This window comes from Balaenoptera musculus, chromosome 2 (genome assembly GCF_009873245.2).
Source record: "Balaenoptera musculus isolate JJ_BM4_2016_0621 chromosome 2, mBalMus1.pri.v3, whole genome shotgun sequence".
Taxonomy (NCBI): Eukaryota; Metazoa; Chordata; class Mammalia; order Artiodactyla; family Balaenopteridae; genus Balaenoptera; species Balaenoptera musculus.
This window is the reverse complement of record NC_045786.1, coordinates 116,062,860-116,087,059: the sequence shown is the minus strand read 5'-3', so window position 1 is coordinate 116,087,059 and position 24,200 is coordinate 116,062,860. Positions and strand designations below refer to the sequence as shown.

General features: G+C 35.1%; 1 protein-coding gene across 1 annotated transcript in view; it reads left to right on the top strand.

The window, feature by feature from the left end:
* The window catches only part of SEC23A (Sec23 homolog A, COPII coat complex component), a 62,160-nt gene that overhangs the window by 7,097 nt on the left and 30,863 nt on the right, over positions 1-24,200 (top strand). The window contains exons 3-12 of the mRNA XM_036842153.1: positions 568-625; positions 836-922; positions 1,839-2,075; positions 5,762-5,841; positions 6,618-6,762; positions 12,491-12,649; positions 13,748-13,863; positions 17,562-17,685; positions 22,583-22,663; positions 23,683-23,772. Coding sequence (XP_036698048.1) covers positions 568-625; positions 836-922; positions 1,839-2,075; positions 5,762-5,841; positions 6,618-6,762; positions 12,491-12,649; positions 13,748-13,863; positions 17,562-17,685; positions 22,583-22,663; positions 23,683-23,772 — 1,177 coding nt within the window. The remainder of the gene's footprint in view (positions 1-567; positions 626-835; positions 923-1,838; positions 2,076-5,761; positions 5,842-6,617; positions 6,763-12,490; positions 12,650-13,747; positions 13,864-17,561; positions 17,686-22,582; positions 22,664-23,682; positions 23,773-24,200) is intronic.

Sequence of the window (24,200 nt, the reverse complement as noted above, 5' to 3'; positions counted from 1 at the left end):
CAGGCGGGTTCTTAACCACTGCGCCACCAGGGAAGTCCCTCAGTTGTTTATTAATGAAGGCTTTCCTTTAAAGTAGCCCTCCCAAATACATTCTCATGTCCTGCTTTGTAATCTTTAATCTTTATTATCACTATCTAAAAGTATCTTCTGTGATATATATCACAGATATAAACTCTGTGATAGCAGGGACCTTTGATCTTGTTTACTTCTTTATCATCAGCACCTAGAATAATGGCATTCAATAAATATATTTTTATTGAATAAATGCTTTCTAGATCTGAGTTTAGAAGTTACTGAGCCATTTGGAGAAAAAAAAATAGGATTATCTTAATTTTATTGTTGATATTTGTGATATATTAAAAGTTACAATATATTCATTTTGGTGAACTTGTATGTGTTAAAAGTATGAATTAAATAATGGCAACACCTAAAAATACATGGCTTTTAAAGATTGCTTTGATATCAACTTGAATGTATTCATTTTCAGAAAGAAATTAATTTTATTGAAATTAGGATTATTGTACAATTTAACTGAACCATGAGCTATTGTATCTTTTCTTAAAACAGTCAAGTGGATTATCGAGCAAAACTCTGGGCTTGCAACTTTTGTTATCAAAGGAATCAGGTAAGAAAACCCCTGTTGCATATGTTAATGCTATAATACTGCTCTAAATATGCAGAAAGATGCATATTTAAAAATAAAGATGAAATAACTTTATATATGATGAAACTATCCTTTTTAATAATTAAATGATCAGAAAATAATTATTTTCAGTTTAAAATTTCATTACTCACAAATAATTTGTTAAAATGTTTTGTTTTTTTCTACCTGCAGTTTCCACCTACTTATGCTGGTATATCTGAACTGAATCAACCTGCTGAACTTTTACCTCAGTTTTCTAGCATTGAATATGTAGTTCTGGTAAGAACGTAAGAGTAACTCTTTAAGAAATTTAAAATATCCAGTAATTTATACCAAAATAACTGTTAAATTGAGCTGACTTAAAAGGCATCATTCTTGATTCTTACATTGAATTGATTGAGAATTTCAAAGGTAAGAACTGTCAAGGTCAGTTTGAGTAAGGTAATTTCTGTTGTAGTTATTTGAAAGGTGGCCAAGGTATTGGGTGGGGTGGTGTGGTTTGCTATACCGAATAGATCAATAAACAGTAAAGTATCAATTTTGCTTTGTAGTTGGAAGGTCAATTACAAATACTTGGTCAGTATGATGCTAGAGCCTAATGATATATTCCCAAGTCTAATAATGAAATTACTCTTGCATTGGCCCTTGTTAAGAAAATCATTTTTCTTCCCTTTCTGAACAGCTTTACATAGTTATTTACATATTTAAGTATTAAGGTAATATTTTTTATGAATGTTGTAGAGAAACCAGAATATGGTTCACTGAGCCAGTCAGTAATTTGTCCACTCTGGCTAGTTTCCAGTTCTCTTATAATCCAATTCAGGGTTAGATAATTATTTTATAAAAATCACCTAATTTTGCTTTTAAGCTTTATAGTTACTATTTTCTTATTTTAAAAGAAATAAATGCTTGTTATAAGAAATGAAACCTCATGCAGTTAAGTAAAATTGAAAGTGAAAATCTCCTTCATGTAACTCTGAATAATGTTTTTAAACTGAATTTTTCACTTGATGATGTCTTGGATATCTCTCCATGCATATATAACCTGTTTCATTTCTGAAATGGCTTTATTAGGATTCCATTGTGTAAATGTATTGTAAATTATTTAATTAGTCCTCTGCTGATTATCCTGTGTATTGTGCTGAAGTGTTAATACTTTTAAAACATTTTTTTTTATCGCACCATTTTTTAAAAGCGTGGTCCTCAGATGCCTTTGATATTCCTCTATGTGGTTGATACTTGCATGGAAGATGAAGACTTACAAGCCCTGAAAGAATCTATGCAGATGTCATTAAGTCTTTTACCACCTACAGCTTTGGTTGGCCTAATTACTTTTGGGAGAATGGTGCAGGTTCATGAACTTGGATGTGAGGGCATTTCAAAAAGCTATGTCTTCAGAGGAACAAAAGATCTGTCTGCCAAACAACTCCAGGTAAACAACAAGAATGGTAGTTTTAGCCTGTTTGTGCACATCACTCTATGTATGTCTATAAATGCCTTCTATATATAAGTTTCTAGAAAATATTATGAATGACTAATATAATTGTATTATAACAAAGCCTTTAGTGTTGGCCTCAGCGTTCTTTCATTTGCCTTAAATTTTTATCGTAGAGATTGAAGACCCTTCACTTTTGAAGTATTTTTAAAATTTAGAGTGAAACTGAAGCTATTTTACTAGAGATTTGAAGGGCTTATAGAAGAGTCATGCTGAAGACTGAGAGAGGGCAACCACAGAATTTTAGCTTTTGTTTCTTTACATCTCACTTAGGAACTAAACACTTTGTGTTTGGCAAGGGGGCATATATTAAGGCTTGAGAGTTAATAGGTGAACCATGAGTATATATATTTTTTCACACACTAGGACATTTTTATCTTTGGGGCAAATTGAAGCTTTGTCTTCCAAGGCAGGGAGTTATGTGTAACATACTAGGATCATCTTGGTGTATTTTTCAAAATCTTTTCCTGTCCAGAGATTTTGATAGATCCTAAGAGAGTGAGTGAATATGTGCTTCAACTGGAAGATAGTTGAGAGGGTAGAGACTGTTCATGTAAGTGTTTTGAAAAACTTTCTAAGTGATTCTTTTTTTAAAATTAAGTAATTAGTTAATTTTTGGCTGCGTTGGGTCTTCGTTGCTGTGCACGGACTTTCTCTAGTTGTGATGAGTGAGGGCTACTCTTCGCTGCGGTGCGTGGGCTTCTCATTGCGGTGGCTTCTCTTGTTGCCGAGCACGGGCTCTAGGCGCACGGGCTTCAGTAGTTGTGGAATGTGGGCTCAGTAGTTGTGGCTCGCGGGCTCTAGAGTGCAGGCTCAGTAGTTGTGGCGCACGGGCTTAGTTGTTCCGCGGCATGTGGGATCATCCCGGACCAGGGATCAAACTCATGTTCCCTGTGTTGGCAGGCGGATTCTTTTTTTTTTTTAATAAATTTATTTATTTATTTATTTATTTTTGGCTGCGTTGGGTCTTCATTGCAGTGCGCAGGCTTCTCATTGCGTTGGCTTCTCTTGTTGTGGAGCACGGGCTCTAGGCCTGCGGGCTCAGCAGTTGTGGCTCGTGGCTTTAGAGTGCAGGCTCAGTAGTTGTGGCGCACGGACTTAGTTGCTCCACGGCATGTGGGATCTTCCCGGACCAGGGCTCAAACCTGTGTCCCCTGCATTGGCAGGTGGATTCTTAACCACTGTGCCACCAGGGAAGTCCCTCTAAGTGATTCTTATACAACCCCCAGTTGAGAAATTACCCTGATTGGTAAGCCTGGTATAAAGTAGACAGATATGAAATCAGACTTTGGAGGCATCCAGGTAGCCCAAAATGAAAAAAAAAAAAAAGATTTTGAGGATGACTAATTTGAAGCTTAGCAGACTGGGATAGTGGTGCCGCAGTTAACCGAGACAGGAAATACTGGAGGAATATGCAGGTTTGGAGGGGGAGGATAAATGAACAGTGAATATGATAGTGAATCATAGTAGTGACTAAGATTTGAAGAAGTGGGGAAAATTAGAGTCTGTGTTCTTTCAAGAGGTTTGTTTTTGAAGGTAGGGAAGGAGATAGTGTGAAAGTTTGAGAGAGAGAGGACCGAGTTAAAGAGGTTTACTTTAGGAGGGACACTTGAATGTGTTTATACACAAAAAGAAAGAGACTAAAGAGGGTGAGTGAAAGCAAGAGTGAGATGAGGAGAGGGAGGTTTCACAAAACATGACAGGGCTTCCTTCAGGAGCCTAAGCAGCAGAGTACCTTGAAGGGGAGGATCACCTGTTTCCATGAGACAAGAGAGAGTGGGCAAGTTTTAACCTCTATGTACCTTAGTTTTTTCATGTGTAAAGGGAGATAATAATAGTATCTATCTTACAGGGCAGTCATGAAGATTAAATGGATTGTGCTTTTAGTAATCTTTATTTATTTATTTATTTATTTTTATATTTATTCTTGTCTGTGTTGGGTCTTCGTTTCTGTGCGAGGGCTTTCTCCAGTTGCGGCAAGCGGGGGCCACTCTTCATCGCGGTGCGCGGGCCTCTTCACTATCGTGGCCTCTCTTGTTGCGGAGCACAGGCTCCAGACGCGCAGGCTCAGTAATTGTGGCTCACAGGCCTAGTTGCTCCGCGGCATGTGGGATCTTCCCAGACCAGGGCCTGAACCCGTGTCCCCTGCATTAGCAGGCAGATTCTCAACCACTGTGCCACCAGGAAAGCCCGGATTGTGCTTTTAGATGTTTGCTATTACTGTTATTTTTAAACTGTAAATTTATTTAAAGTAGTTTATTTCTAGTTCTGACTGCAGAATACCTTTTACTTAAATTATGTAATACGTATGTAATACATAAAACATCTGCCTTTTTGAAACAATGAATGCATGCAAACTAAATTTTTTTCTCCATCAAAATGTTTTTATCTTCCTTCTCTACCCATCTTGTTGAAGAGAGCCTGGTCTTTGTTCCCCAAATAGTTCTGGATTCAAATCTTAAACTCTTCTAGTTGTGTGATCTTGGGCTGATCTCTTTGCTTGTTTTCTCCTCCTCTATGGAAAGGAATAAACAATACCTATTTTACCAGATTATTTTATTTTAATACTAAATGAAATGATGTAAGTGAGAACACTCAGTGTAGTATAAACTCTTTTAGGGCTTTTATAGCAAAATCTGGATTAATATCTTGCTTTGCTACTTACTAGTTTTGTAACCTTAGGCAAGTTACTTAGCCCTTCTGAGTGTCAGTTTTCATTTGCAAAGCAGGAATTTAAAAATCTACTTCATTATATTTTGTGAGGAAATAGTATATACAAAGAGTTTAGCACAGAATCTGGCACATAAGTCCTCAGTAAAAAGTTGCTGTTCCTTCTAGCAGTGTAGGAAATACTGCAGGATTGGTTCAATAATTTTTTTTTTTTTTTGCAAATCTTTAGACTTTCTGATTTTCTGTTATATACTTTTATTCTATTACTTTATGACTAAGCATTTCTAGATTCAAGAAAATTTTAGTAAAATAACATTATTTTCATGTGTCTAGAGAGGAATTCTGCACACATCTAAAATTCAGAACAAAACTGGCAGTTTGGTTAGGCATTAAGTCAGAAAATTAAGAAGCATAGACGTACAAGGTGTGTGTACCTTATAAACCCCATTAATACAATTCCTTGTATCTCTCCTTTATATTTATTACAGTTGCAATTTTACACTTATTTAGCTAATGACTTAACTCTTGTCTGTTTCACCAGATATAAATTTCCATACGGTCAGGGACTATATATTTTTTTCAACATTAGATACCTGGCACATTGCGATATAGTTGCTGAAAGGAATGAATGAAGACAAGTTAAGAAATAGAGAAATTCAAGTTACACAGTAGCTTACTTTTACTTAATTAGAAATAAAGTATTTCTGAGCTAGTATCCCTCTTTTTTGCTCACATAGCACCTTGTACTTTGCTGTCTTACGATGATCATTTCATTGTATTACTGTTTACCTGACAGTCTCCCCAACTAGAACTTTTGCTTTCTGAGGGAAGAGACTTTGTGTTCTTTATTTTTGTGTTCCTAATGCCTACAGAAGCACCTTGCATGTCATAAATATTTGATACATCTTTGTAGGAGTAATTAAATGGATATCACAGCAATAATCTCTTTACAGGAAATGCTGGGGCTCTCTAAAGTACCAGTTACTCAAGCAACACGTGGTCCTCAGGTACAGCAGCCACCTCCTTCCAATAGGTAATAAATACGGCAAAGAGAATTTTACAATTCGTGTGGCTATTTTAAGCATCCTATATCCTTAACTTGAATGTAGGGATTCAGTGATACTATATTGTTAAATATTTTTAGGAATGTAAATATTGCATTAGTATACTTTTTAAAGAGTTGAGGTAGAATCACATCGCTGAAAAGGTTGGTTTTTCATTATTACAATGTAAGGAGTTTCTTTAGTTTTGATATACTTTTGATTTTCTAAGTTCAGAAAAACTTAATTTTTGTGGTTGAGGGCAGCCAAGCAAAAATAGTGCCCCCACAAGCTTTTCATTTTGCCTCCTTAGCCTTGTAGTAGCTTTTTCCACTAAACTTACTAATCAGAGGTGGTCTTACTAAAACTGAGTTGATGTATCTTCTCATAATTAATTCAGTAACCTTAAGACTTACTAGATTGGTAAATGGAAGATGCAGTCTCAAAGTAATACTTGGTTTGAGTGTTTTATTTATAGTAGCTGTACTCAGTGTGGTTCCTCACCAGTGGGCAACATCACCTGGGAACTTATTTGAAATGCAGATTTTTGGTCACCACCCCAGACCTACTGAAACAAAACTCTGGAACCAGCAATCTATGTTAAAAAAAGCCCTCCCACCAATTTTGATGTACACAAAAGTTTGAGAACCATTGGTCTACCGTGTATTCAAATTATTTTTCTCTATTTTTAAGAAAGTGGACAATTTGTTTCTTAAACCCTCACCCACAAACATTTATAAATGACTTTTTATTTAATTTTGTTTTGCAGATTCTTGCAGCCAGTACAGAAAATAGATATGAATCTCACAGATCTTCTGGGAGAACTGCAGCGAGACCCGTGGCCTGTACCACAGGGAAAGAGACCTTTGCGTTCCTCTGGGGTGGCACTTTCCATAGCTGTAGGACTACTTGAGGTAGTGACAATAGCTTTGTTTTGGAATGTAAATGTGTATGTGTGTGTATGGAATGATATGTACAAGATAATGTTGGGTGGAAAAATCAGGTCATAGGACAGCACATATGTGATTTTATTTAAAGTTTGATCTGTGGTATATCCTTTTGTGTATAGAGAGGCTTCTGGAAGGATGTTTACCCAATTGTTAACAGTGGTGGGTTAAGGAGAGTTTTACTTTTAAGTAGAATTTGAAAATTTTACACTTGACATATCTTAGCTTTGTAATTAGAAGAGTTTTTTAAAAAATGTTTTTTAAAATTTGAAATGTTACTAAATTTATAGACAAGCTGCAAAGGACTTTTTTCCTGAACTATTTGAGATTAAGTTGCTGAAGTGATGTTACCAACCCCTTGAATACTTTAGTTGTATTTCCTATAAACCAGGATATTCTCCTACATAACCATAATACAACTTTCAGAGTCAGGTTTTGAAATATATGATACATACACTGATGTACTGTACAATACATAACACTGATACATTACTACCATCTAATTCTCAAAACTCATTCAAGTTTCGCTGGTTATCTCAATAATTTCTTTTACTGAAAGGATTTAATTCAGAGGCATGTATGTAGTGGTTATGTCCGTTTAGTCTCCTTTAGTCTGGTGTAGGTCCTCAGCCTTTCCTTGACTTTCATGACCTTGGCACTTTGGAAGATTCAGGCCAGTATATAGAGTGTCTCTCAAATTAGATTTGTCTAGATGTAGCCTCACAGTTAGATTGAGGTCTTGCATCATTGGCAGGAATATCACAGAAGTAATGGTCTTTTCTCATTGTATCCTCTCAGGTGGCACATGATTTTCATTTGCCCATTATTGATGATTATCACTTTGATCACTCATTAAGGCGTGTCTGCCAGGTTTCTCCACTGTAAAATTACTCTTATTTCCCCTCCTTTTGTGATTAATAAACATTAGATGGTGAGGATCTTTGAAGCCATGCAAATATCCTATTCCTCATCAAACTTTCAATTTATTCATTTATTTATTAATATCACTGTGGATTCGTGGTTTCCTGTTTTTTACAGTGAGTTATCTGTTGCTATCATTTTTTATTCTTTTAACTTTCTACTTTGACATAATTCCAAACGTATGGAAAAGTTACAAGAATGGTTCAAAGAATTCCTTTAAACCTTTCACCCAGATTCCTCAAGTGTTAACATTTTATTACATTTGCTTTATCCTTCTCTCTCCAGATATTTATATAGATAGTGTGCTCTCTCTATAGATATAGATGTAGCTATATATAGGTATCTATTTATATGTTACACACATATAAATTTTAAAAAGCCATTTGAAAGTCAGTTACAAACATGATGTCCCTTTACTTCTAAGTTCTTTAGTGCGCATTTCTTAATTACATGAGAACATTCCTTTGTATAACCGCAGTTCATTTAACAATCATGAAATTAACATTGATATAACACTATTTTCTAATCTTTAAACTTTATTCAGATTTCACCAGTTATCCTAATAATACTGTGCATTGTATTCAATTGTTATGTCTCTTTGGTGTCCTTTATTCTGGAACAGTTCCACAGTTTTTCTTTGTGTTTCATGACAATACTTTTTGGGTTTATCTGATCTTTAATCATGAGTAGATTGAGCTTATGCACTTTTGGCAGGAATATTGCAAAACTGATTTGTGTTCTGCTTATGCAACATATCAGGAAGTTTTATTACTACTGTTGTTACTTAGCTTTGATCACTTGGATAAGGTGGTTTCTGCCAGGTTTCTTCACTGTAGAGTTACATTATTTTCACTGTAGAGTTAAGTATCTAATGGGGAGATACCTTGTATATTCATCAAACTTTTACCCAATAGTTTTAGCATCCATTCATGATTCTTGCCTGGTCAATTATTATTGTGATGGGTGCTAAATAGTGACTTTCTAATTCCATAACTTCTACATTTATTAGTTGGCTTTCTACTTGAGGAAGAGCATTCTGTTCTTCCCCATTTATATATTTATATTGGTGTGAATTCTTATTTCATCCAATGGATTATATTCCTTTACTGTCATTATTTATTTTGATACTCAAATTGTCCCAGATTTGGCCAGTGGGAGCCCCTTCAAGCTGGCTTCTGGGTCCTTATTATATGTCATCATTGTCTGAACATTTGCTTGCTTTCTAGTACAATAAGATGTTCAAGGCTCATCTTACACCTGCCCTGGACCTGATATCAGCCATTTTGAAGCCCTGGTTTCTTTTAGCTTTGGTTCCACCAGGCAGATCTAGATGCTTCATGTGCTCACTGTTACTGGAATGTCATTGCTTGTATGTCCTAGTGGATGGAGCTAAGAAATATATGTATGTGCATACGTATATGTATGTATGTGTGTTTCTATAAATGTATATATACACACATACCTATATAATTAAGTATGTATCTGTGCATATATACACATATATCTAAGTACCCCTGCATACATCTATGTCTATCTCTATTAAAACCACAAACGCTATATATTAAAAACCAAGAGTTCTTTCAGATATATCTAATTCCAATTCAGTACCACAGGGTTTATTCTATCCTTCCCATATTTGTAACTCCCTTCTCTGACCACAGGAACCTGGTTCGGACTATTCAAAATATGTTTACTTATTTGCTCCGTCCTAGAATACACATAGAATAGTTTTAGAATTTCTAGCTCGGACCTCTGAAAAAGAAGCCTAGGAGTTAGCGCTCAGTATTTTTTAACATTCTGAGGATAAACAGGACAAAATATACTGTACTCAAAAGTGAACGGGGTTAGTTATCCACAACCTCCCTCCTCTTAGTGTGGTTATGTTTTTCATTTGGTGTACATTCTGTGCATTTCTTTTTTAAAAATCCCATTCTTGTTTTGCATGTGTATATATGCGTAGGGAAGCATTAACATGATTCCAAATCACAGTTGTGCAAAAAGATATACTCAGAGTAGTCTCAGTCCCTTTGTTGGATGAAACTTGTCTTCTAATAAATTTCTTAAGACTTAAGGGTACAGAATTTCCTAACCTGTCGAAAGTTTAAACTGCTTTTCTGTGGCCTTTTTATACTTGAAGGATAGCTTGGTTGGATATAAAAAGCCTTGGTTCTCACTTTCTTTCCTATAGTTTTTGAAAATGATGCTCCATTGTTTTCTTGCTTTGATGTTGTTTTTGAGAAGACTGATGCCAGCCTAATTCTCTTGCCCTTGTAAATTATTTGATCATTTGCTTGGAGTGTTACTAGTATGTCTTGTGGGTTAATTTTCTCTAGTGCCTGGTGATCCTTTTCTATATGTGTATTCAAATCTTTTGTTTCTATAAAGTTTTCTTGTATTACAGTTTTAAGTGTTAGTTTTTTCATTCTTTTGTTTATCTTCTTTAAGAACTCCAATTATACATAAATTGGATTTTTGCTTGTTTTGCATTTCAACCACTTTATCTCTGATCTTTTATTCTTATTTATTTCGTTTTCATGCTCTTGATTATTTTCTTGCTTTTCTTTAGTGCCCCTTAATAAGTTTTCATTTGAATCTGGCAGTTGTTCTATGCTGGCTGCTAGCTTCCTTCTTCTTTCTTCCATGTACTTTTCCCCAAACTGCCCTTGCTTGTGTGAAGGCTTGCATGGGAGATAGCTCACTGGGACTTAGTGTTTATTATTATTTTTTTACTTATAAGTAACTTGAAGTTTGAATGCTTTTTGTGTTCTAGTTATGAAGGTGTGTGGTTTGTATACTTTAATTTGTTCTTGTTCTTTACTGATATTTCAGCTTTACATGACTGCTGTTACCTCAGCAGGATGATACCCAGTATGAAAACAGTATTTTTATTTGTTTATTAATCTAGTTTAAGAATGTTTTAGAAGTAATAAGTATACCTAATAAAAACATTCAAACAATATGCAAGGATGTATAAAAATGAAAAGTAAAAGGCCGTTTTCCTTGCTCTTGCCTAGATTTGTTAATCATGATTTTTAAAATTATCATCAAAGTATATCATTGACATTCTTTTCTGAAGCTATAATGTAGCTTGAAAATGCAGTGTGTATTTTTGTTCAATAACTGCTTATAGAAATTAGAAATAAAAGCATTTCAAATATATATAAATATTGTTAATTGTGGAATGGAGTGGTTATACACATAGAGAAGGAGATGTAATTCTTTGTCATTGCAGTTTTGCTGCTTGCTAGGGAATCTTTCATGTATTAAAGTCTTAGGATACCTTTAAATTTGTTTTTTCTAGATTCCCTGTTTCTTTTGGATTGTACTCAGTTCTTTTGTTTATTATAAATTTTCTGAGGTCTTGCATGTCTAAAAATGTTTTTTAATTTTTCCCTCTCACTTCATTTGTACTTTGGGTGGGCCATCTTCAATAGGATCTTTGAGCCATTCCTCGCTAGTATTCTAACAGATAGTTTATTGGATAATTTGATGTAGTCTCATTCTTAGTCCTTTTCAGGAAACTTATTTTTCCCACTGAACATTTTTAGAATGTTCTCTTTAATTTTAGAGTTCTGAAATTTCATTAGGCTGCGTTTAGGTTTGATTATTTTTTCATTAATTATGTTTGGTTTTTGGTAGGTCCTTTCATTCTGAAGACTCCTGTCATTCTTCAGCTTACTTTATTTTTTTCTTTTTTATTCTATATTCATTAGATTGATGCTGCACTTCTGCATTTCTTCATATCTTTATTTTTTTCCTCATATTTTCCTTCTTTGCTCCTATTTCTTGGAGGTTTCTTCAAGTTTATTTTCCATATCTCTAACTTGGTCTTCAGACATGCTTTTTAGCCCATTCGTTGAGGTATTTTTACTTTTGCCATGATTTTAATTCTAGAAACTCTTGAGAGTTGTCATATTTGTTTTGATATTCATTGTAACATGTGTTCTGTTCTGTATCTTTCAGCCCCCAATTTCTATGCTGAGAACCTTCTCTGGGAAGATTGCCTACTTTTCTCAGAGAGCTGTTCTTAGGAATTGCTAAAATCTGTTGTCATTAGCTGCTGTTTCTGGAGCTGACTGCACTTCTTTGGCCCATTGCTGCTTTTTGTGTTTTTTTGACTCTAAATGTGGAGTTTTTAAGATATTCCCTTGGGAAGATCTGGCTTACTTTTGGAATATATATATGTATATATATATTTTAAATTATATATAATATATATATTTAAAATTCTTTTGTCAATCCAGTACAATCTGTTGTTTGGATTCCTCAAAATTTCTAGTCTGCTGATAGTACTCTTTCTTATTTATTTTTTAAACAGTACCATTTATATCATTTCACTGGCACCTTGGGAAGAAGGGGGAGGTAGATTGAAGTACTCAATCCATCAGTTTGAATTAGAAATATAAGTTGTGCATGTATTTTAAGCATAGAAGACAAAAATAACAACCAAACAGAAAAAGATACCCTCTTTTCTTCTTCTTTCCCTACTCTTCCCTGTCTAGTACTAGTTAAGCAGGAGGAACATCCTTGCTTATAGGGATCAGGTTTATAGATTATTTTAAAATTAGGAAGGCATTGCTATTAGAATAGGATTTCAAAAGAAAGATATTCACACAAACATCTTGTTTTTAAATTTTGTTTTAAACATTTGATTATTCTTGGAAAATGTATGCTTTCCTGTTTTCTAGAAAGAATATATCAAAATTCACTATCATAAATGTATATCCATATGTTTTCCTTTAAACTCTTCTCATGAGTTACTTTTTCCTGATAGTGTACTTTTCCCAACACTGGTGCTCGTATCATGATGTTCATTGGTGGTCCAGCCACTCAGGGGCCTGGAATGGTGGTTGGAGATGAATTGAAGACGCCCATAAGATCATGGCATGACATTGAAAAAGACAATGCCAAATATGTTAAAAAAGGAACAAAGGTAATTTTGGTTTTTAAGTCTTTTTGCCTTATTAGAAAAATTCATTTGATGGAAGAGGAAGAATATAATTACATTATGATAAATCTGATATTGTGATGATCCTGCAACTACTCCTCAGAATTAGAGAAATAGTCTTTTTTTTCCTTGATAATTTGTTATATTTTTTCTGGTTTTAAATATTTAAAAACTTAATAGGGGGCACCAATAGGTGTCTCTTTAAAAACTACTCCTGAGAGAAAACCTGTGTGTCTTTTTTAATATTCATGTTAAAGAATGTCTTTCCCATCAGGAAGAATTTCTTGAATTTTCCAATTTTTCATTTCCAAGAGGCTGCCCTTTAGATATGTATATTGTTCATAGCTTGAATAGTCCGTCATTTTCTCATAAGTTGTTCTCTGTTCATGTAACTTCAATTTTATCTGGGTTTGTGTCAGTTCATTTTCACTACTGTTGATTCTTGATACCCTTGTATTGGTTCTGCTTGTTAATGTCCCATCCCTCCCCCCCTTTTTAAAAAAATTGTCTGGAGTTTACAGTTTTAGTTTAGTTGTCCTGTATTATCTCATTTTTTTTTTGGTAGTCATTATTATATTTTTAGGGTGTAATTAGTAACAGATAATTTTTGTCACTATTAATGGATGCTTTTTTTCCTGTCACCTAATTTCCCTTTTGAATTTGGAGTATTTCTTAGAGCTTCAAAAAAAGTTTTATATTTGTTTATCTTAATGCTTTTGCTATTGCCTATTTTTCATGTTACTTGAGTATAGATTTATCCAGGAAAAAGAGTTCTGTGTTGTTCTTCCATCATGTGTATGTATGAAGAGCAACATGCCTTTCTTCAAGGTTAGCTCGAAATTTAGGAGTTCATTTAGAATGAATGGTATTTAAAGAAAAGAATGTGAAAGTGTCAGACTTATTAGAAGTTGTATCATTTTATGAGATGTTATAGAAAATTAAATTAGAACAAATCACATTTAAATTATTATGGATTATTCTTTTAGTATTTCTTAGATCATTTTGATCTATTAATGGCAAAAGATTTATAGGATGATTACGTTTATACATTACTCTGATTTGATCTTAAAAAATCTGTTGTAGCATTTTGAAGCATTGGCTAATCGTGCTGCTACGACTGGTCATGTTATTGATATCTATGCATGTGCATTAGATCAGACAGGTCTCCTGGAGATGAAATGCTGTCCTAACCTTACTGGGTATGTATATACATTTTTACAAGTATTGCAGTTATAAACTAATAACGACACTTTACAAATATAAACCAATAATGGAAAAAAAAAATAGTCATCATCCTGCCACCCCAGGGCAACAGCTATTAACAGTTTTTGATACTCCTTTCAGTAAAGCTTACTTTAAATTTTTTCTAAAATACAGTTAAAAAGGCACAAATTCTGTTTGAAAAGTTCATCTTCATACCCTTCAGTCATTGTTTTATATTATTATTTTGGTAGCTTTTTTGAGATATAATTCACATACCATAAAATTTACTCATTTAAAGCATATAATTTAATGTTTTTTTTTTTTTTTAAGTATATTCTAGCCATCACCATAATTTTATTTTAGGACATTTACATTATCCCAGCAAGAAACTCTGTACCTATTAGCAGTCACTTCCCATTTCTCCTTCCTCCCCCTCCCCCTTTCAGCCTAGACAACCACTAAACTACTTTCTGTCCCTGTAGATTTGCCTGTTCTTGATATTAGGGGGAAACCATTTTATCCTTCACCATTAAGTATAATGTTAGCTGTGGATTTTTGTAGATGCCTTTATCAGGTTGAGTATGTTCCTATCCCTAGTTTGTTGGAGTTTTCTTTGAGTGAGATGGGAAGTCATTAGAGAGTTTTCAGGAGAGGAGTGATATGATCTGACTTAATGTTTTAAGAGGATCATTTGACTTTAGTTGTCTTTAGTACGTAGAGGGACACAGGAATATCAAGTGGTGGCATCACAGCTGGTGAGAAGTGGTTGGATTTGGGGTATATTTAGAAGACAGAGAATTTGCTAGGAGGTTGGATCTGGGGTTTGAGAAAACCAAATGAGTCTAGAAGGATTGAATTGTCCTTTATTGAAATGGGTAAGACTGGGAGGAGGAACATTTGGGGAGAACATTAGGAATTCAGTTCTGAACATGTTTGGTTTAAGATGCCAGTAGGCATCCATGAGGAGAGGTTGAGTAGGCAGTTGGATATTAGAACCTACAATGCAGAAGATAGCTGTGAATTTATATCTAGAGATATAAATGTGGGAGTTGTCAGAATATTGCTGTGGTTTTTTTTTTGGCTGCGTTGGGTTGCTGCACACAGGCTTTCTCTAGTTATGGCAAGCGGGGCTACTCTTCATTGCGGTGTGTGGGCTTCTCATTGCAGTGGCTTCTCTTGTTGCGGAGCATGGGCCCTAGAGTGCATGGGCTTCAGTAGTTGTGGCATACGGGCTTAGTTGCTCCGCAGCACGTGGGATCTTCCCAGACCAGGGATTGAACCCATGTCCCCTGCATTGGCAGGCGGATTCTTAAGCACTGCGCCTCCAGGAAAGTCCCTATTGTTGGTTTTTCAAAGCAATAAAAATGGATGAGATTGTAAGATTGGGTAATTTAACACTACGAAGGTCATTGGTGACCTTCCTAAGAGCACTGAAAGTTGACTTAGAGTGAATAAGAAAAGGAACAGGAGGAGGGGATCGGAAGCAGCTGACATAGACCAGAGCTTCTCAGACTTTCATTTCACATGTACAAGTCAGTTGGATATCTTGTTAAAATATAGATTCTGGATTTAGTATGCATAGGATGGGACTTGAAATTCTGCTTTTCAAACAAGACCCTTGGTGATGCTAATGTTGTTGGACCAAGGGCCACACTGAGTAGTAAAGGTATAGACAGCTCTTTCATAGAGGTTTGCTGTAAAAGGGAGTGGATAAGTAGGGTATGGTATACGTTGCCATTAATTTAGGATGTTTTACTAGGTTTAGTGATAACATAGATCATTCTAGATGACATGTTTGTAAAAGTAGAAAATCTGAAAAAATCTACATGCAAACTATTAGAATTAGTATGTTAAGTTGTCAAGACTTCTAAATCAAGGTCAGTGTACAAAATTCAACTATATTTTTGTATACCAGTAAGAAATACAGTAGACCCTGGAACACCATGGGTTTCAACTGCACAGGTCCACTTATATGTGGATTTTTTTCAATAAATACATACTATAGTACTACATGATCCTTGGTTGGTTGAATCCAGGGATGTGGAACCATGGATACGGAGGGCTGACTATAAAGTTTTACACAGATTTTTGACTGCACATAAGGGTCTGTGCCCTAAACTCCACATTGTTCAAGGGTCAACTATAAAGAGCAAACAAAATTTAACAGCATACAGTCTATAATAGCATCAGAGATAACATAAATTAGGACTTTAGCAGTGTCAAAAATAAAATTTCCATTGATTAATTATACCACATCTGCTTTTTTCTTTTGCCTAATGTAATTTTTGATTGTTTTATTGTTGTTTTAAAAACTACTTAAAATATTTTAAAAATATGATGAGCAAATACATATAAATGTTTGTACTCATGTTGTGTATGGGTATATGTATCTGCCTTTTAATTTAAACAGTAGAAAATTTTACATAGCTTCCCCTACTTTGCATCTTTTACTTATATCTTGGAAATGGGTTTATAGTAGTACAGTTGACCCTTGAACAATTTGAGGATTGGGGGAACTGACCCTTTGCATAGTGGAAAGTCTGAATATAATTTTTAGTTGGCCCTCTATATCTGTGGTTCCTCTATATTTGCAGTTCTACATCCTCAGATTCAACCATCAGTGAATAGTGTAGTTCTGTAATATTGACTACTGAAAAAAATCCACTCATAAGTGGACCCACGCAGTTCAAAACCTGTGGTTTTCAAGGGTCAACTGTATATTACTCCATTGTGTGGTTGTACCATATTTTATTCAACTAGTCTAATAGATGGTCATCTGGATTGTTTCCAATCTTTTATTATTATAAATAGTACTTCAGTGAATAGACTTGTGCCTATATTTTGCTTTTTGGTTTTTGTTTGCCCGATTTTCTTTGGGATAGATTCCTAATAGTGGGGTGGCTGGATTACAGAGAAAATACATATGTAATTTTGTTAGATACTGTCAAGTGCCCTTGCATTGGGTTTGCACCATTTTCCATTCCCATAAGCAATTATGAGCATGCCCGTTTTTCCACAGCCTCATCAACAGAATATGTTGTCAGACTGATTTGCTGATTTATTAGGATGGAAATGGCATCTCAGAATAGTTTTTATTTGACAGTTAGTGTTTTTTAAAACTTAAAAAAGTTATAAAGGTACATGGTTACTGAAAAAAATTTAACAGTACTTAAGTGCATAAAGTGAAAATGCTCCCCAAATATGCCTGTATTCTCATTCACTGGATATAACACTGTTAAGTTCAGTGTGACACACAGAGACAATATATACATATACACACACTACACATGGAGATATTTATTTTTAAGAATGAGATTGAATGCTGTGAACTGTCAGATGTCTTCACCAGTAGGGAGAACTGGGTAACTGGGATGGGAGAGACACATATATTACTATGTACCCTTTTGTACTTTTTGAATTTTGTAATGTATAGATGTATTACCTATTTAAAAAAGAATTTTTAAAAATTACTGAGGACAGATACAAGTGTTAGGGGCACTCAGGTACCCTCAGAATTGAGATTATTTGTGGTGTGGGGGTATTTTCATATAATTGAGTTTTTTAAATTAATGTTAATATCACACATTTTGGGAAATATCTTTAAAATTTTGTTGGTAGTGTTGAAAAATAATTTACTTTTCTGGTTTTACACATGGACCCTTGTGTCACATTGTTTTTTGCTCTTTCCATGCAGAGGATACATGGTAATGGGTGACTCTTTCAACACTTCCTTATTCAAGCAAACTTTTCAAAGAGTTTTTACCAAAGATATGCATGGACAGTTTAAAATGGGCTTTGGTGGTACATTAGAAATAAAGGTAAGAACCAAAACTTGACATGTATGGTATGTTACCAAGAGAGAAATTTGTAGGCTTGATCATAATTTTAAAACATCATCAATCAAATTCAAGATATGCTTTAAAAATAGTGGTTATTTTATATTGAAACCTGGAGTTAGAGATTTTTTCACCAGAAAAATGTTCATCGTTAAATGTACAATGAAATTTTACTTGAGCATCCCTAAATAATTGTTAAAACAAGAGGAAATTATATAAGTAAAATTTCCTTTAACTCTATTTTTTGTTTATATAGGGTTTAACTTTTTTTAGGCATACCTCGTTTTATTGTGCTTCGCAGATACTGCATTTTTTTACAAATTGAAGGTTTGTGGCAACCCTGTGTGGAGCAAGTCTGCTGGCACCATTTTCCAACAGCATTTGCTCACTCCATGTCTCTGTGTCACATTTTGGTAATTCTCACAATATTTCAAACTTTTTCATTATTATTATATTTGTTATGGTGATCTGTGATCCGTGATCTTTGATGTTACTATTGTAATTGTTTTGGGGCACCATGAACCGTGCCCATTTAAGACAGTGAACTTAATCAGTAAATGTGTGTGTTCTGATTGCTCCAGCTGCTGGCCGTTCCCCTTGTCTCGCTCCCTTTTCTCAGGCCTCTCTATTCCCTGAGACACAGCAATATTGAAATTAGGCCAGTTAATAGCCCTACAATGGTCTCTAAGTGTTCAAGTGAAAGGAAGAGTCCCACATCTCTCACTTTAAATCAAAAGCTTTGTGAGGAAGACATGTCAAAAGCCAAGACAGGCCAAAGCTAAGTCTCTTGGTTCCAAACAGTTGGTCAAGTTGTGAATGCAAAGGAGGAGATCTTAAAAGAAATTAAAAGTGCTACTCCAGTGAACACACAAAGGATAAGAAAGCAAAACAGCCTGACTGCTGATATGGGGAAAGTTTTAGTGGTCTGGATAGAGGACCAAACCTGCTACAATGTTCCCTTAAGCCAAAGCCTAATCCAGAGCAAGGCCTCTCCTCCCTTCAATTCTAGGAAGGCTGAGAGAGGTGAGGAAGCTGCAGAAGAAAGTTTGAAGCTAGCAGAGTTGGTTCATGTGGTTTAAGGAGAGAAGCCGCCTCCGTAACATAAAAGTGCAAGGGGAAGCATCGAGAGCTGATGTAGAAGCTGCAGCAAGTTATCCAGAAGATCTAGCTAAGATAATGAATGAAGGTGGTGGCTACATAAAACAACAGATTTTCAGTGTAGATGAAACAACCTTCTACTGGAAGAAGATACCATTGAGAACTTTCATAGCTAGAGAGAAGTCAGTGGCGGGCTTCAAAGGACAGGCTGACTCTCTTGTTAGGGGGCTAATGCAGTCGGTGAGTTTAAGTTGACCTAATACTCATTTACCATTTCTCGAGATCCTTGGGCCCTTAAGAATCTACTCTGCCTATGCTCTATAAATGGAACAACATAGCCTGGATGACAGCATATCTGTTTACCACATGGTTTACTGAATATTTTAAACCCACTGTTGAGACCTACCACTCAGGAAAAAAAGATTCTTTTCTAAATATTACTGCTCATTGACAATGCACCTGGTCACCTAAGAGCTCTGCTGGAGATGGACAATGAGATTCAAGTTGTTTCCATGCCTGCTAACACAACATCCATTATGCAGTCCATGGATCAAGGAGTAATTTCAACTTTCAAGTCTTATTTTTTAAGAAATACATTTCATAAGGCTATAGCTACCATAGACAGTGATTCCTCTGATGAATCTTGACAAAGTAGATTGAAAACCTTCTGGAAAGAATTCACCATTCAGATGCCATTAAGAACATTTGTGATTTGTGGGAAGAGGTCAAAATATCAGTCTTAACAAGAGCTTGAAAGAAGTTGATTCCAGCCCTCATGGATGAATGTGAGGGGTTCAAGACTTCAGTGGAAGAAGTAACTGCAGATGTAGTGGAAACAGCTAGAGAACTAGAATTGGAAGTAGAGCCTCAAGATGTGATTGAATTGCTGCAATCTCATGATAAAACTTGAATGGAGAGGAGTTGCTTCTTATGGATGAGCAAAGAAAGTGGTTTCTTGAAATGGAATCTACTGATGAAGATGCTGTACAGATTGTTGAAATGACAACAAAGGATTTAAAATATTACATAAACTTAGTTGATAAAGCAGTGACAGGGTTTGAGAGGACTAACTCCAATTTTGAAAGAAGTTCAACTGTGGGTAAAATGCTATCAAACGGCATTGCATGCTACAGAGAAACTGTGAAAGGAAGAGTCATTCGATGCAGCAAACTTCATTGTTGTCTTATTTTGAGAAATTGCCACATATATCTAGACAAAACTCTAATTCAAAAAGATACATGCACCCCTGTGTTCATAGCAGCACTCTTCATGATAGCCAAGACATGGAAACAACCCAAATGTCCATCGATAGATGAATGGATAAAGAAGATGTGGTACATATACACAATGGAATACTACTCAGCCATAAGAAAGAAAGAAAGAATGCCCTTTGCAGCAACATGGATGCAACTAGAGATTATCATACTAAGTGAAGTAAGTAAGAAAGAGAAAGACAAATACCATATGATCTCACTTATATGTGGAATCTAAAATGTGACACAAAGGAACCTATCTACAAAACAGAAACAGACTCACTGACATAGAGAACAGACTTGTGGTTGCCAAGGGGCAGGGGGCTGGGGGAGGAATGGAGTGGGAAGTTGGGGTTAGCAGATGTAAGCTATTATATATGGAATGGGTAAACAACAAGGTCCTACTGTATAGCACAGAGAGCTGTATTCAATATCCTATGATAAACCATAATGGAAAAGAATATATGAAAAAGAATGTGTATATTTGTGTAACTGAATCACTTTGCTGTACAGAAGAAATTAACACAACATTGTAAATCAACTATACTTCAAAAAAAAGAAACAGAAAAAAGAAATTGCCACAGTCACCCCAACCTTCAGCAACCACCATCACCCTGATCAGTCAGCAGCCATCAACATCGAGGCAAGACCCTCCACCAGCAAAAAGATTATGACTCACTGAAGGCTCAGATGATAGTTAGCATTTCTTAGCAATATTTTAAAATTAAGCTATGTATATTGTTTTTTAAGACATAATGCTATTGCACACTTAATAGACTACAGTGTAGTATAAACATAACTTTATGTAACATAAAGTTATATAACATAACTTTGTGGGAAATAAAAAAATTGGTTTGATTCTCTTTATTCTCAATATTTGCTTTATTTTGGTGGTCTGGAACCAAAACCACAGTATCTCCAAGGTATGCCTGTATGTTTTTTTTAGTGCTAAATTTGCTTATGTTAGTGCTAGATTCTTTAATTGCAGGAGTTGGTATCTAACTTAAGAGAAACATTTTCTGTTCTATTTGGATAATCAGTAATTGTTTTTGGTAAGTTGTTGACATTCAATTCTATCATTCATTTCAAATTTGGGATTCAAGAAACCCAAAGACTTAGTGTTATTTATAAGTGTCTTACAAGCACATTGATTTTGAATTATTAAATATTTCTTGTTAATCTTCTTATTTCATTGAATGCTTGCTATATGTCCAGCATTAAGCTAGGAAATTGTAGAGATCTCAGGGAATATCTAAGGCACAGGTATTCTTTTTTTTTTTTAATTAATTAATTAATTAATTTATTTATTTATTTATGGCTGTGTTGGGTCTTCGTTTCTGTGCGAGGGCTTTCTCTAGTTGCGGCAAGTGGGGGCCACTCTTCATCGCGGTGCGCGGGCCTCTCACTATCGCAACCTCTCTTGTTGCGGAGCACAGGCTCCAGACGCGCAGGCTCAGTAGTTGTGGCTCACGGGCCCAGTCGCTCCGCGGCATGTGGGATCTTCCCAGACCAGGGCTCGAACCCGTGTCCCCTGCATTGGCAGGCAGATTCTCAACCACTGCGCCACCAGGGAAGCCCAGGCACAGGTATTCTTATAAAGAACTTATTCTTGATAGAAAGACAAGATTAACACATGTGATTGAATGAAACAATAGTAGATAATAAAAGAGCTGTAAAGGTTTAGGGAAGAAAAATGAATGTATGCAGGATACAATTTATCCTAGATGGTTTTACAGTGACTTAGAGTGGTTTTTGAAACATGGCAGAGTTTAACTTGGCTGAGGAGAATGATTTTAGTTGGGAGCCCAGTGTGAAGAGAGGCACAGAGGTGAGAATCAGCATGGTATGTTTGGGAAAACTGCCCAGTGAGAGTGGATGGTTTGTATTGGAATGTAAGTGAAATAGTTTTAATTGTGTGGTTTGGTTGTAGTTTGGAGATGCATGTGTAGGCAGAAGAAGCCCTTATAGGTTAATGAAGAACAGTGTTTGGGGTAAAATTTGTCTTGACAGTGGTATTCAGGATTTGTCAGGAAAAAGAATCTCATGTAAGAAAACTTGAGTTGGGCTTCCAAATTTTTAGATAGAAGATAACATTAGCTTAAATTTTGGGGTTAGTGGAGATTGGAAAGAAACCAGTCTTGGTGAGAGATTTTCAATGGGAGTTAAAATAGAAGATGGTACACCAAAGTGTACTAGAGTCATTCCTTGGTATCTGTAGGGGACTGGTTCCAGGACACCTCCCCCACACCACCACTGCAGATGCTCAAGTCCTCTATAAAATGGTGTAATATTCTTATGTAACCTACACACATCCTCCCACATACTTTAAATCATCTCTAGATTACTTATAATACCTAATAAAATGTAAATGCTATGTAAATAGTTGCCTGTGCACAGCAAATTCTAGTTTTGCTTTTTGGAACTTTCTGAAAAACTTTTTTTCAAGTATTTTCAATCTGAGGTTGGTCGAACCTGCAGCTGTGGAACCCACTGATATGGAGGGCTGACAGTATATTCTTATTTTGCAGACCTCAAGGGAAATAAAGATTTCAGGAGCTATTGGACCCTGTGTGTCTCTCAATTCTAAAGGACCCTGTGTGTCTGAAAATGTAAGTCATCTTTATTCTAAAAAGAAAATACAGTTAATTCTCAGGGCAGATCCAAGAGAGACCTGGGGTGGCAGTCTATAGCATTCCTTTCAAAACTATTGTGTGGGCTGTTTTTCAGTAGAATGTGGCTCAGCTTCCATTGGTATACCTCTATTTGTTGTTGTTCTTTCCACATACCCCTTTTCCCATCCACCCCTAAATTAAAACTTTTGTACTGTCACCAGTCTTCTATTTTTTATGCCTAAGTTATTCCTTGCCCAGCGTGCCTGAAAAAACAACAACAACTATGATTTGGAAATTTGGAGACTCCTGAAAGTCAAAATTAATTCTGAAATTTTTTTCGTTAGTAGAATTTCCGTCAAAGTAGCCAGCAGATTTAAGCTTTTAAGCTTCAATTCCTTTCTTTTCTTTTATCACATCTAGTGGACATATAAGGCACTTTGAAATGGTAGAATCATGTAGCTGTGGAGAGGATGATGGGACAAATAACAAAGTGTGCAATCATCTTTACAATGACAGTTTAAAAATTAATTTTAAGCAGTTTGCATGCAAAAATTTATATCTAAGAAGTTTTCTTGGGAATTAGACTGCTTAAATTACACAGTTCTGGTCCAGAGAACCTATATTCATATATGCATATGTTATATGTTAAATCACTATCTCTTTACACAGATTAAATAGTTGGATAGATGGATAATGTTAGTTGTAATTACTTCATTAAATGGTGTATATTTTTAAAGTCTACAATATGAAGAACTTGTATCAATACTTTTGTAATTTACTTAGCAAGAATTTGAATTAATTATAATTTTATTTGTGTAAAAATTGCTTAAGTTTATTTCATGGTATATTTATATGATCTTAAAAAATTCTTAAACCTCTAACATTTATTGAATTTGTTAGAAACCTGCAATAGATTTTTTCTTACTGGTATTTTTTTCCACTTTTTCACCTTCATATATATATAGTAATAAACTATATTCTCTGGTTTTCAAATATACTGTGTTTTATTTTTACAGGAGATAGGAACAGGTGGCACTTGTCAATGGAAGATATGTGGACTCAGTCCCACTACAACCTTAGCCATATATTTTGAAGTTGTCAATCAGGTATGACTTTTTATATTTGAATATTGAAATGTATATTTGAAAAAATACTTAATTTAGGCCATGAATATTTCCAGAGCTTATGACCCAAAGCTTATTCTGTTTTGGAGTTTTTGTTTGTCATTTTCTGTTTCTCAAGGCTACACTCCTTGGTGAGAGGACATACTATAATAGAGATGTCAGGGAAACCTGCAAATGCCCAACCTTGGGCAACCCAACTTTTTGTCTTAGTTTTCTTTTGTTTTTAACAAAAAATTGAAGCATAAATAAAATCTTAAATTCTGTTCTAGTTATGCATTTTTGTAATTAGGTATCTAGTTCCTCCTAGGTGTCTCAAGGTATAAAATGATATTTGAGTCCTCCTATGAGAAAGTTTAATATATCAAAACCTATAGAAAAAGATTGGAAGGTAAAGATGCCAATATTTGGAA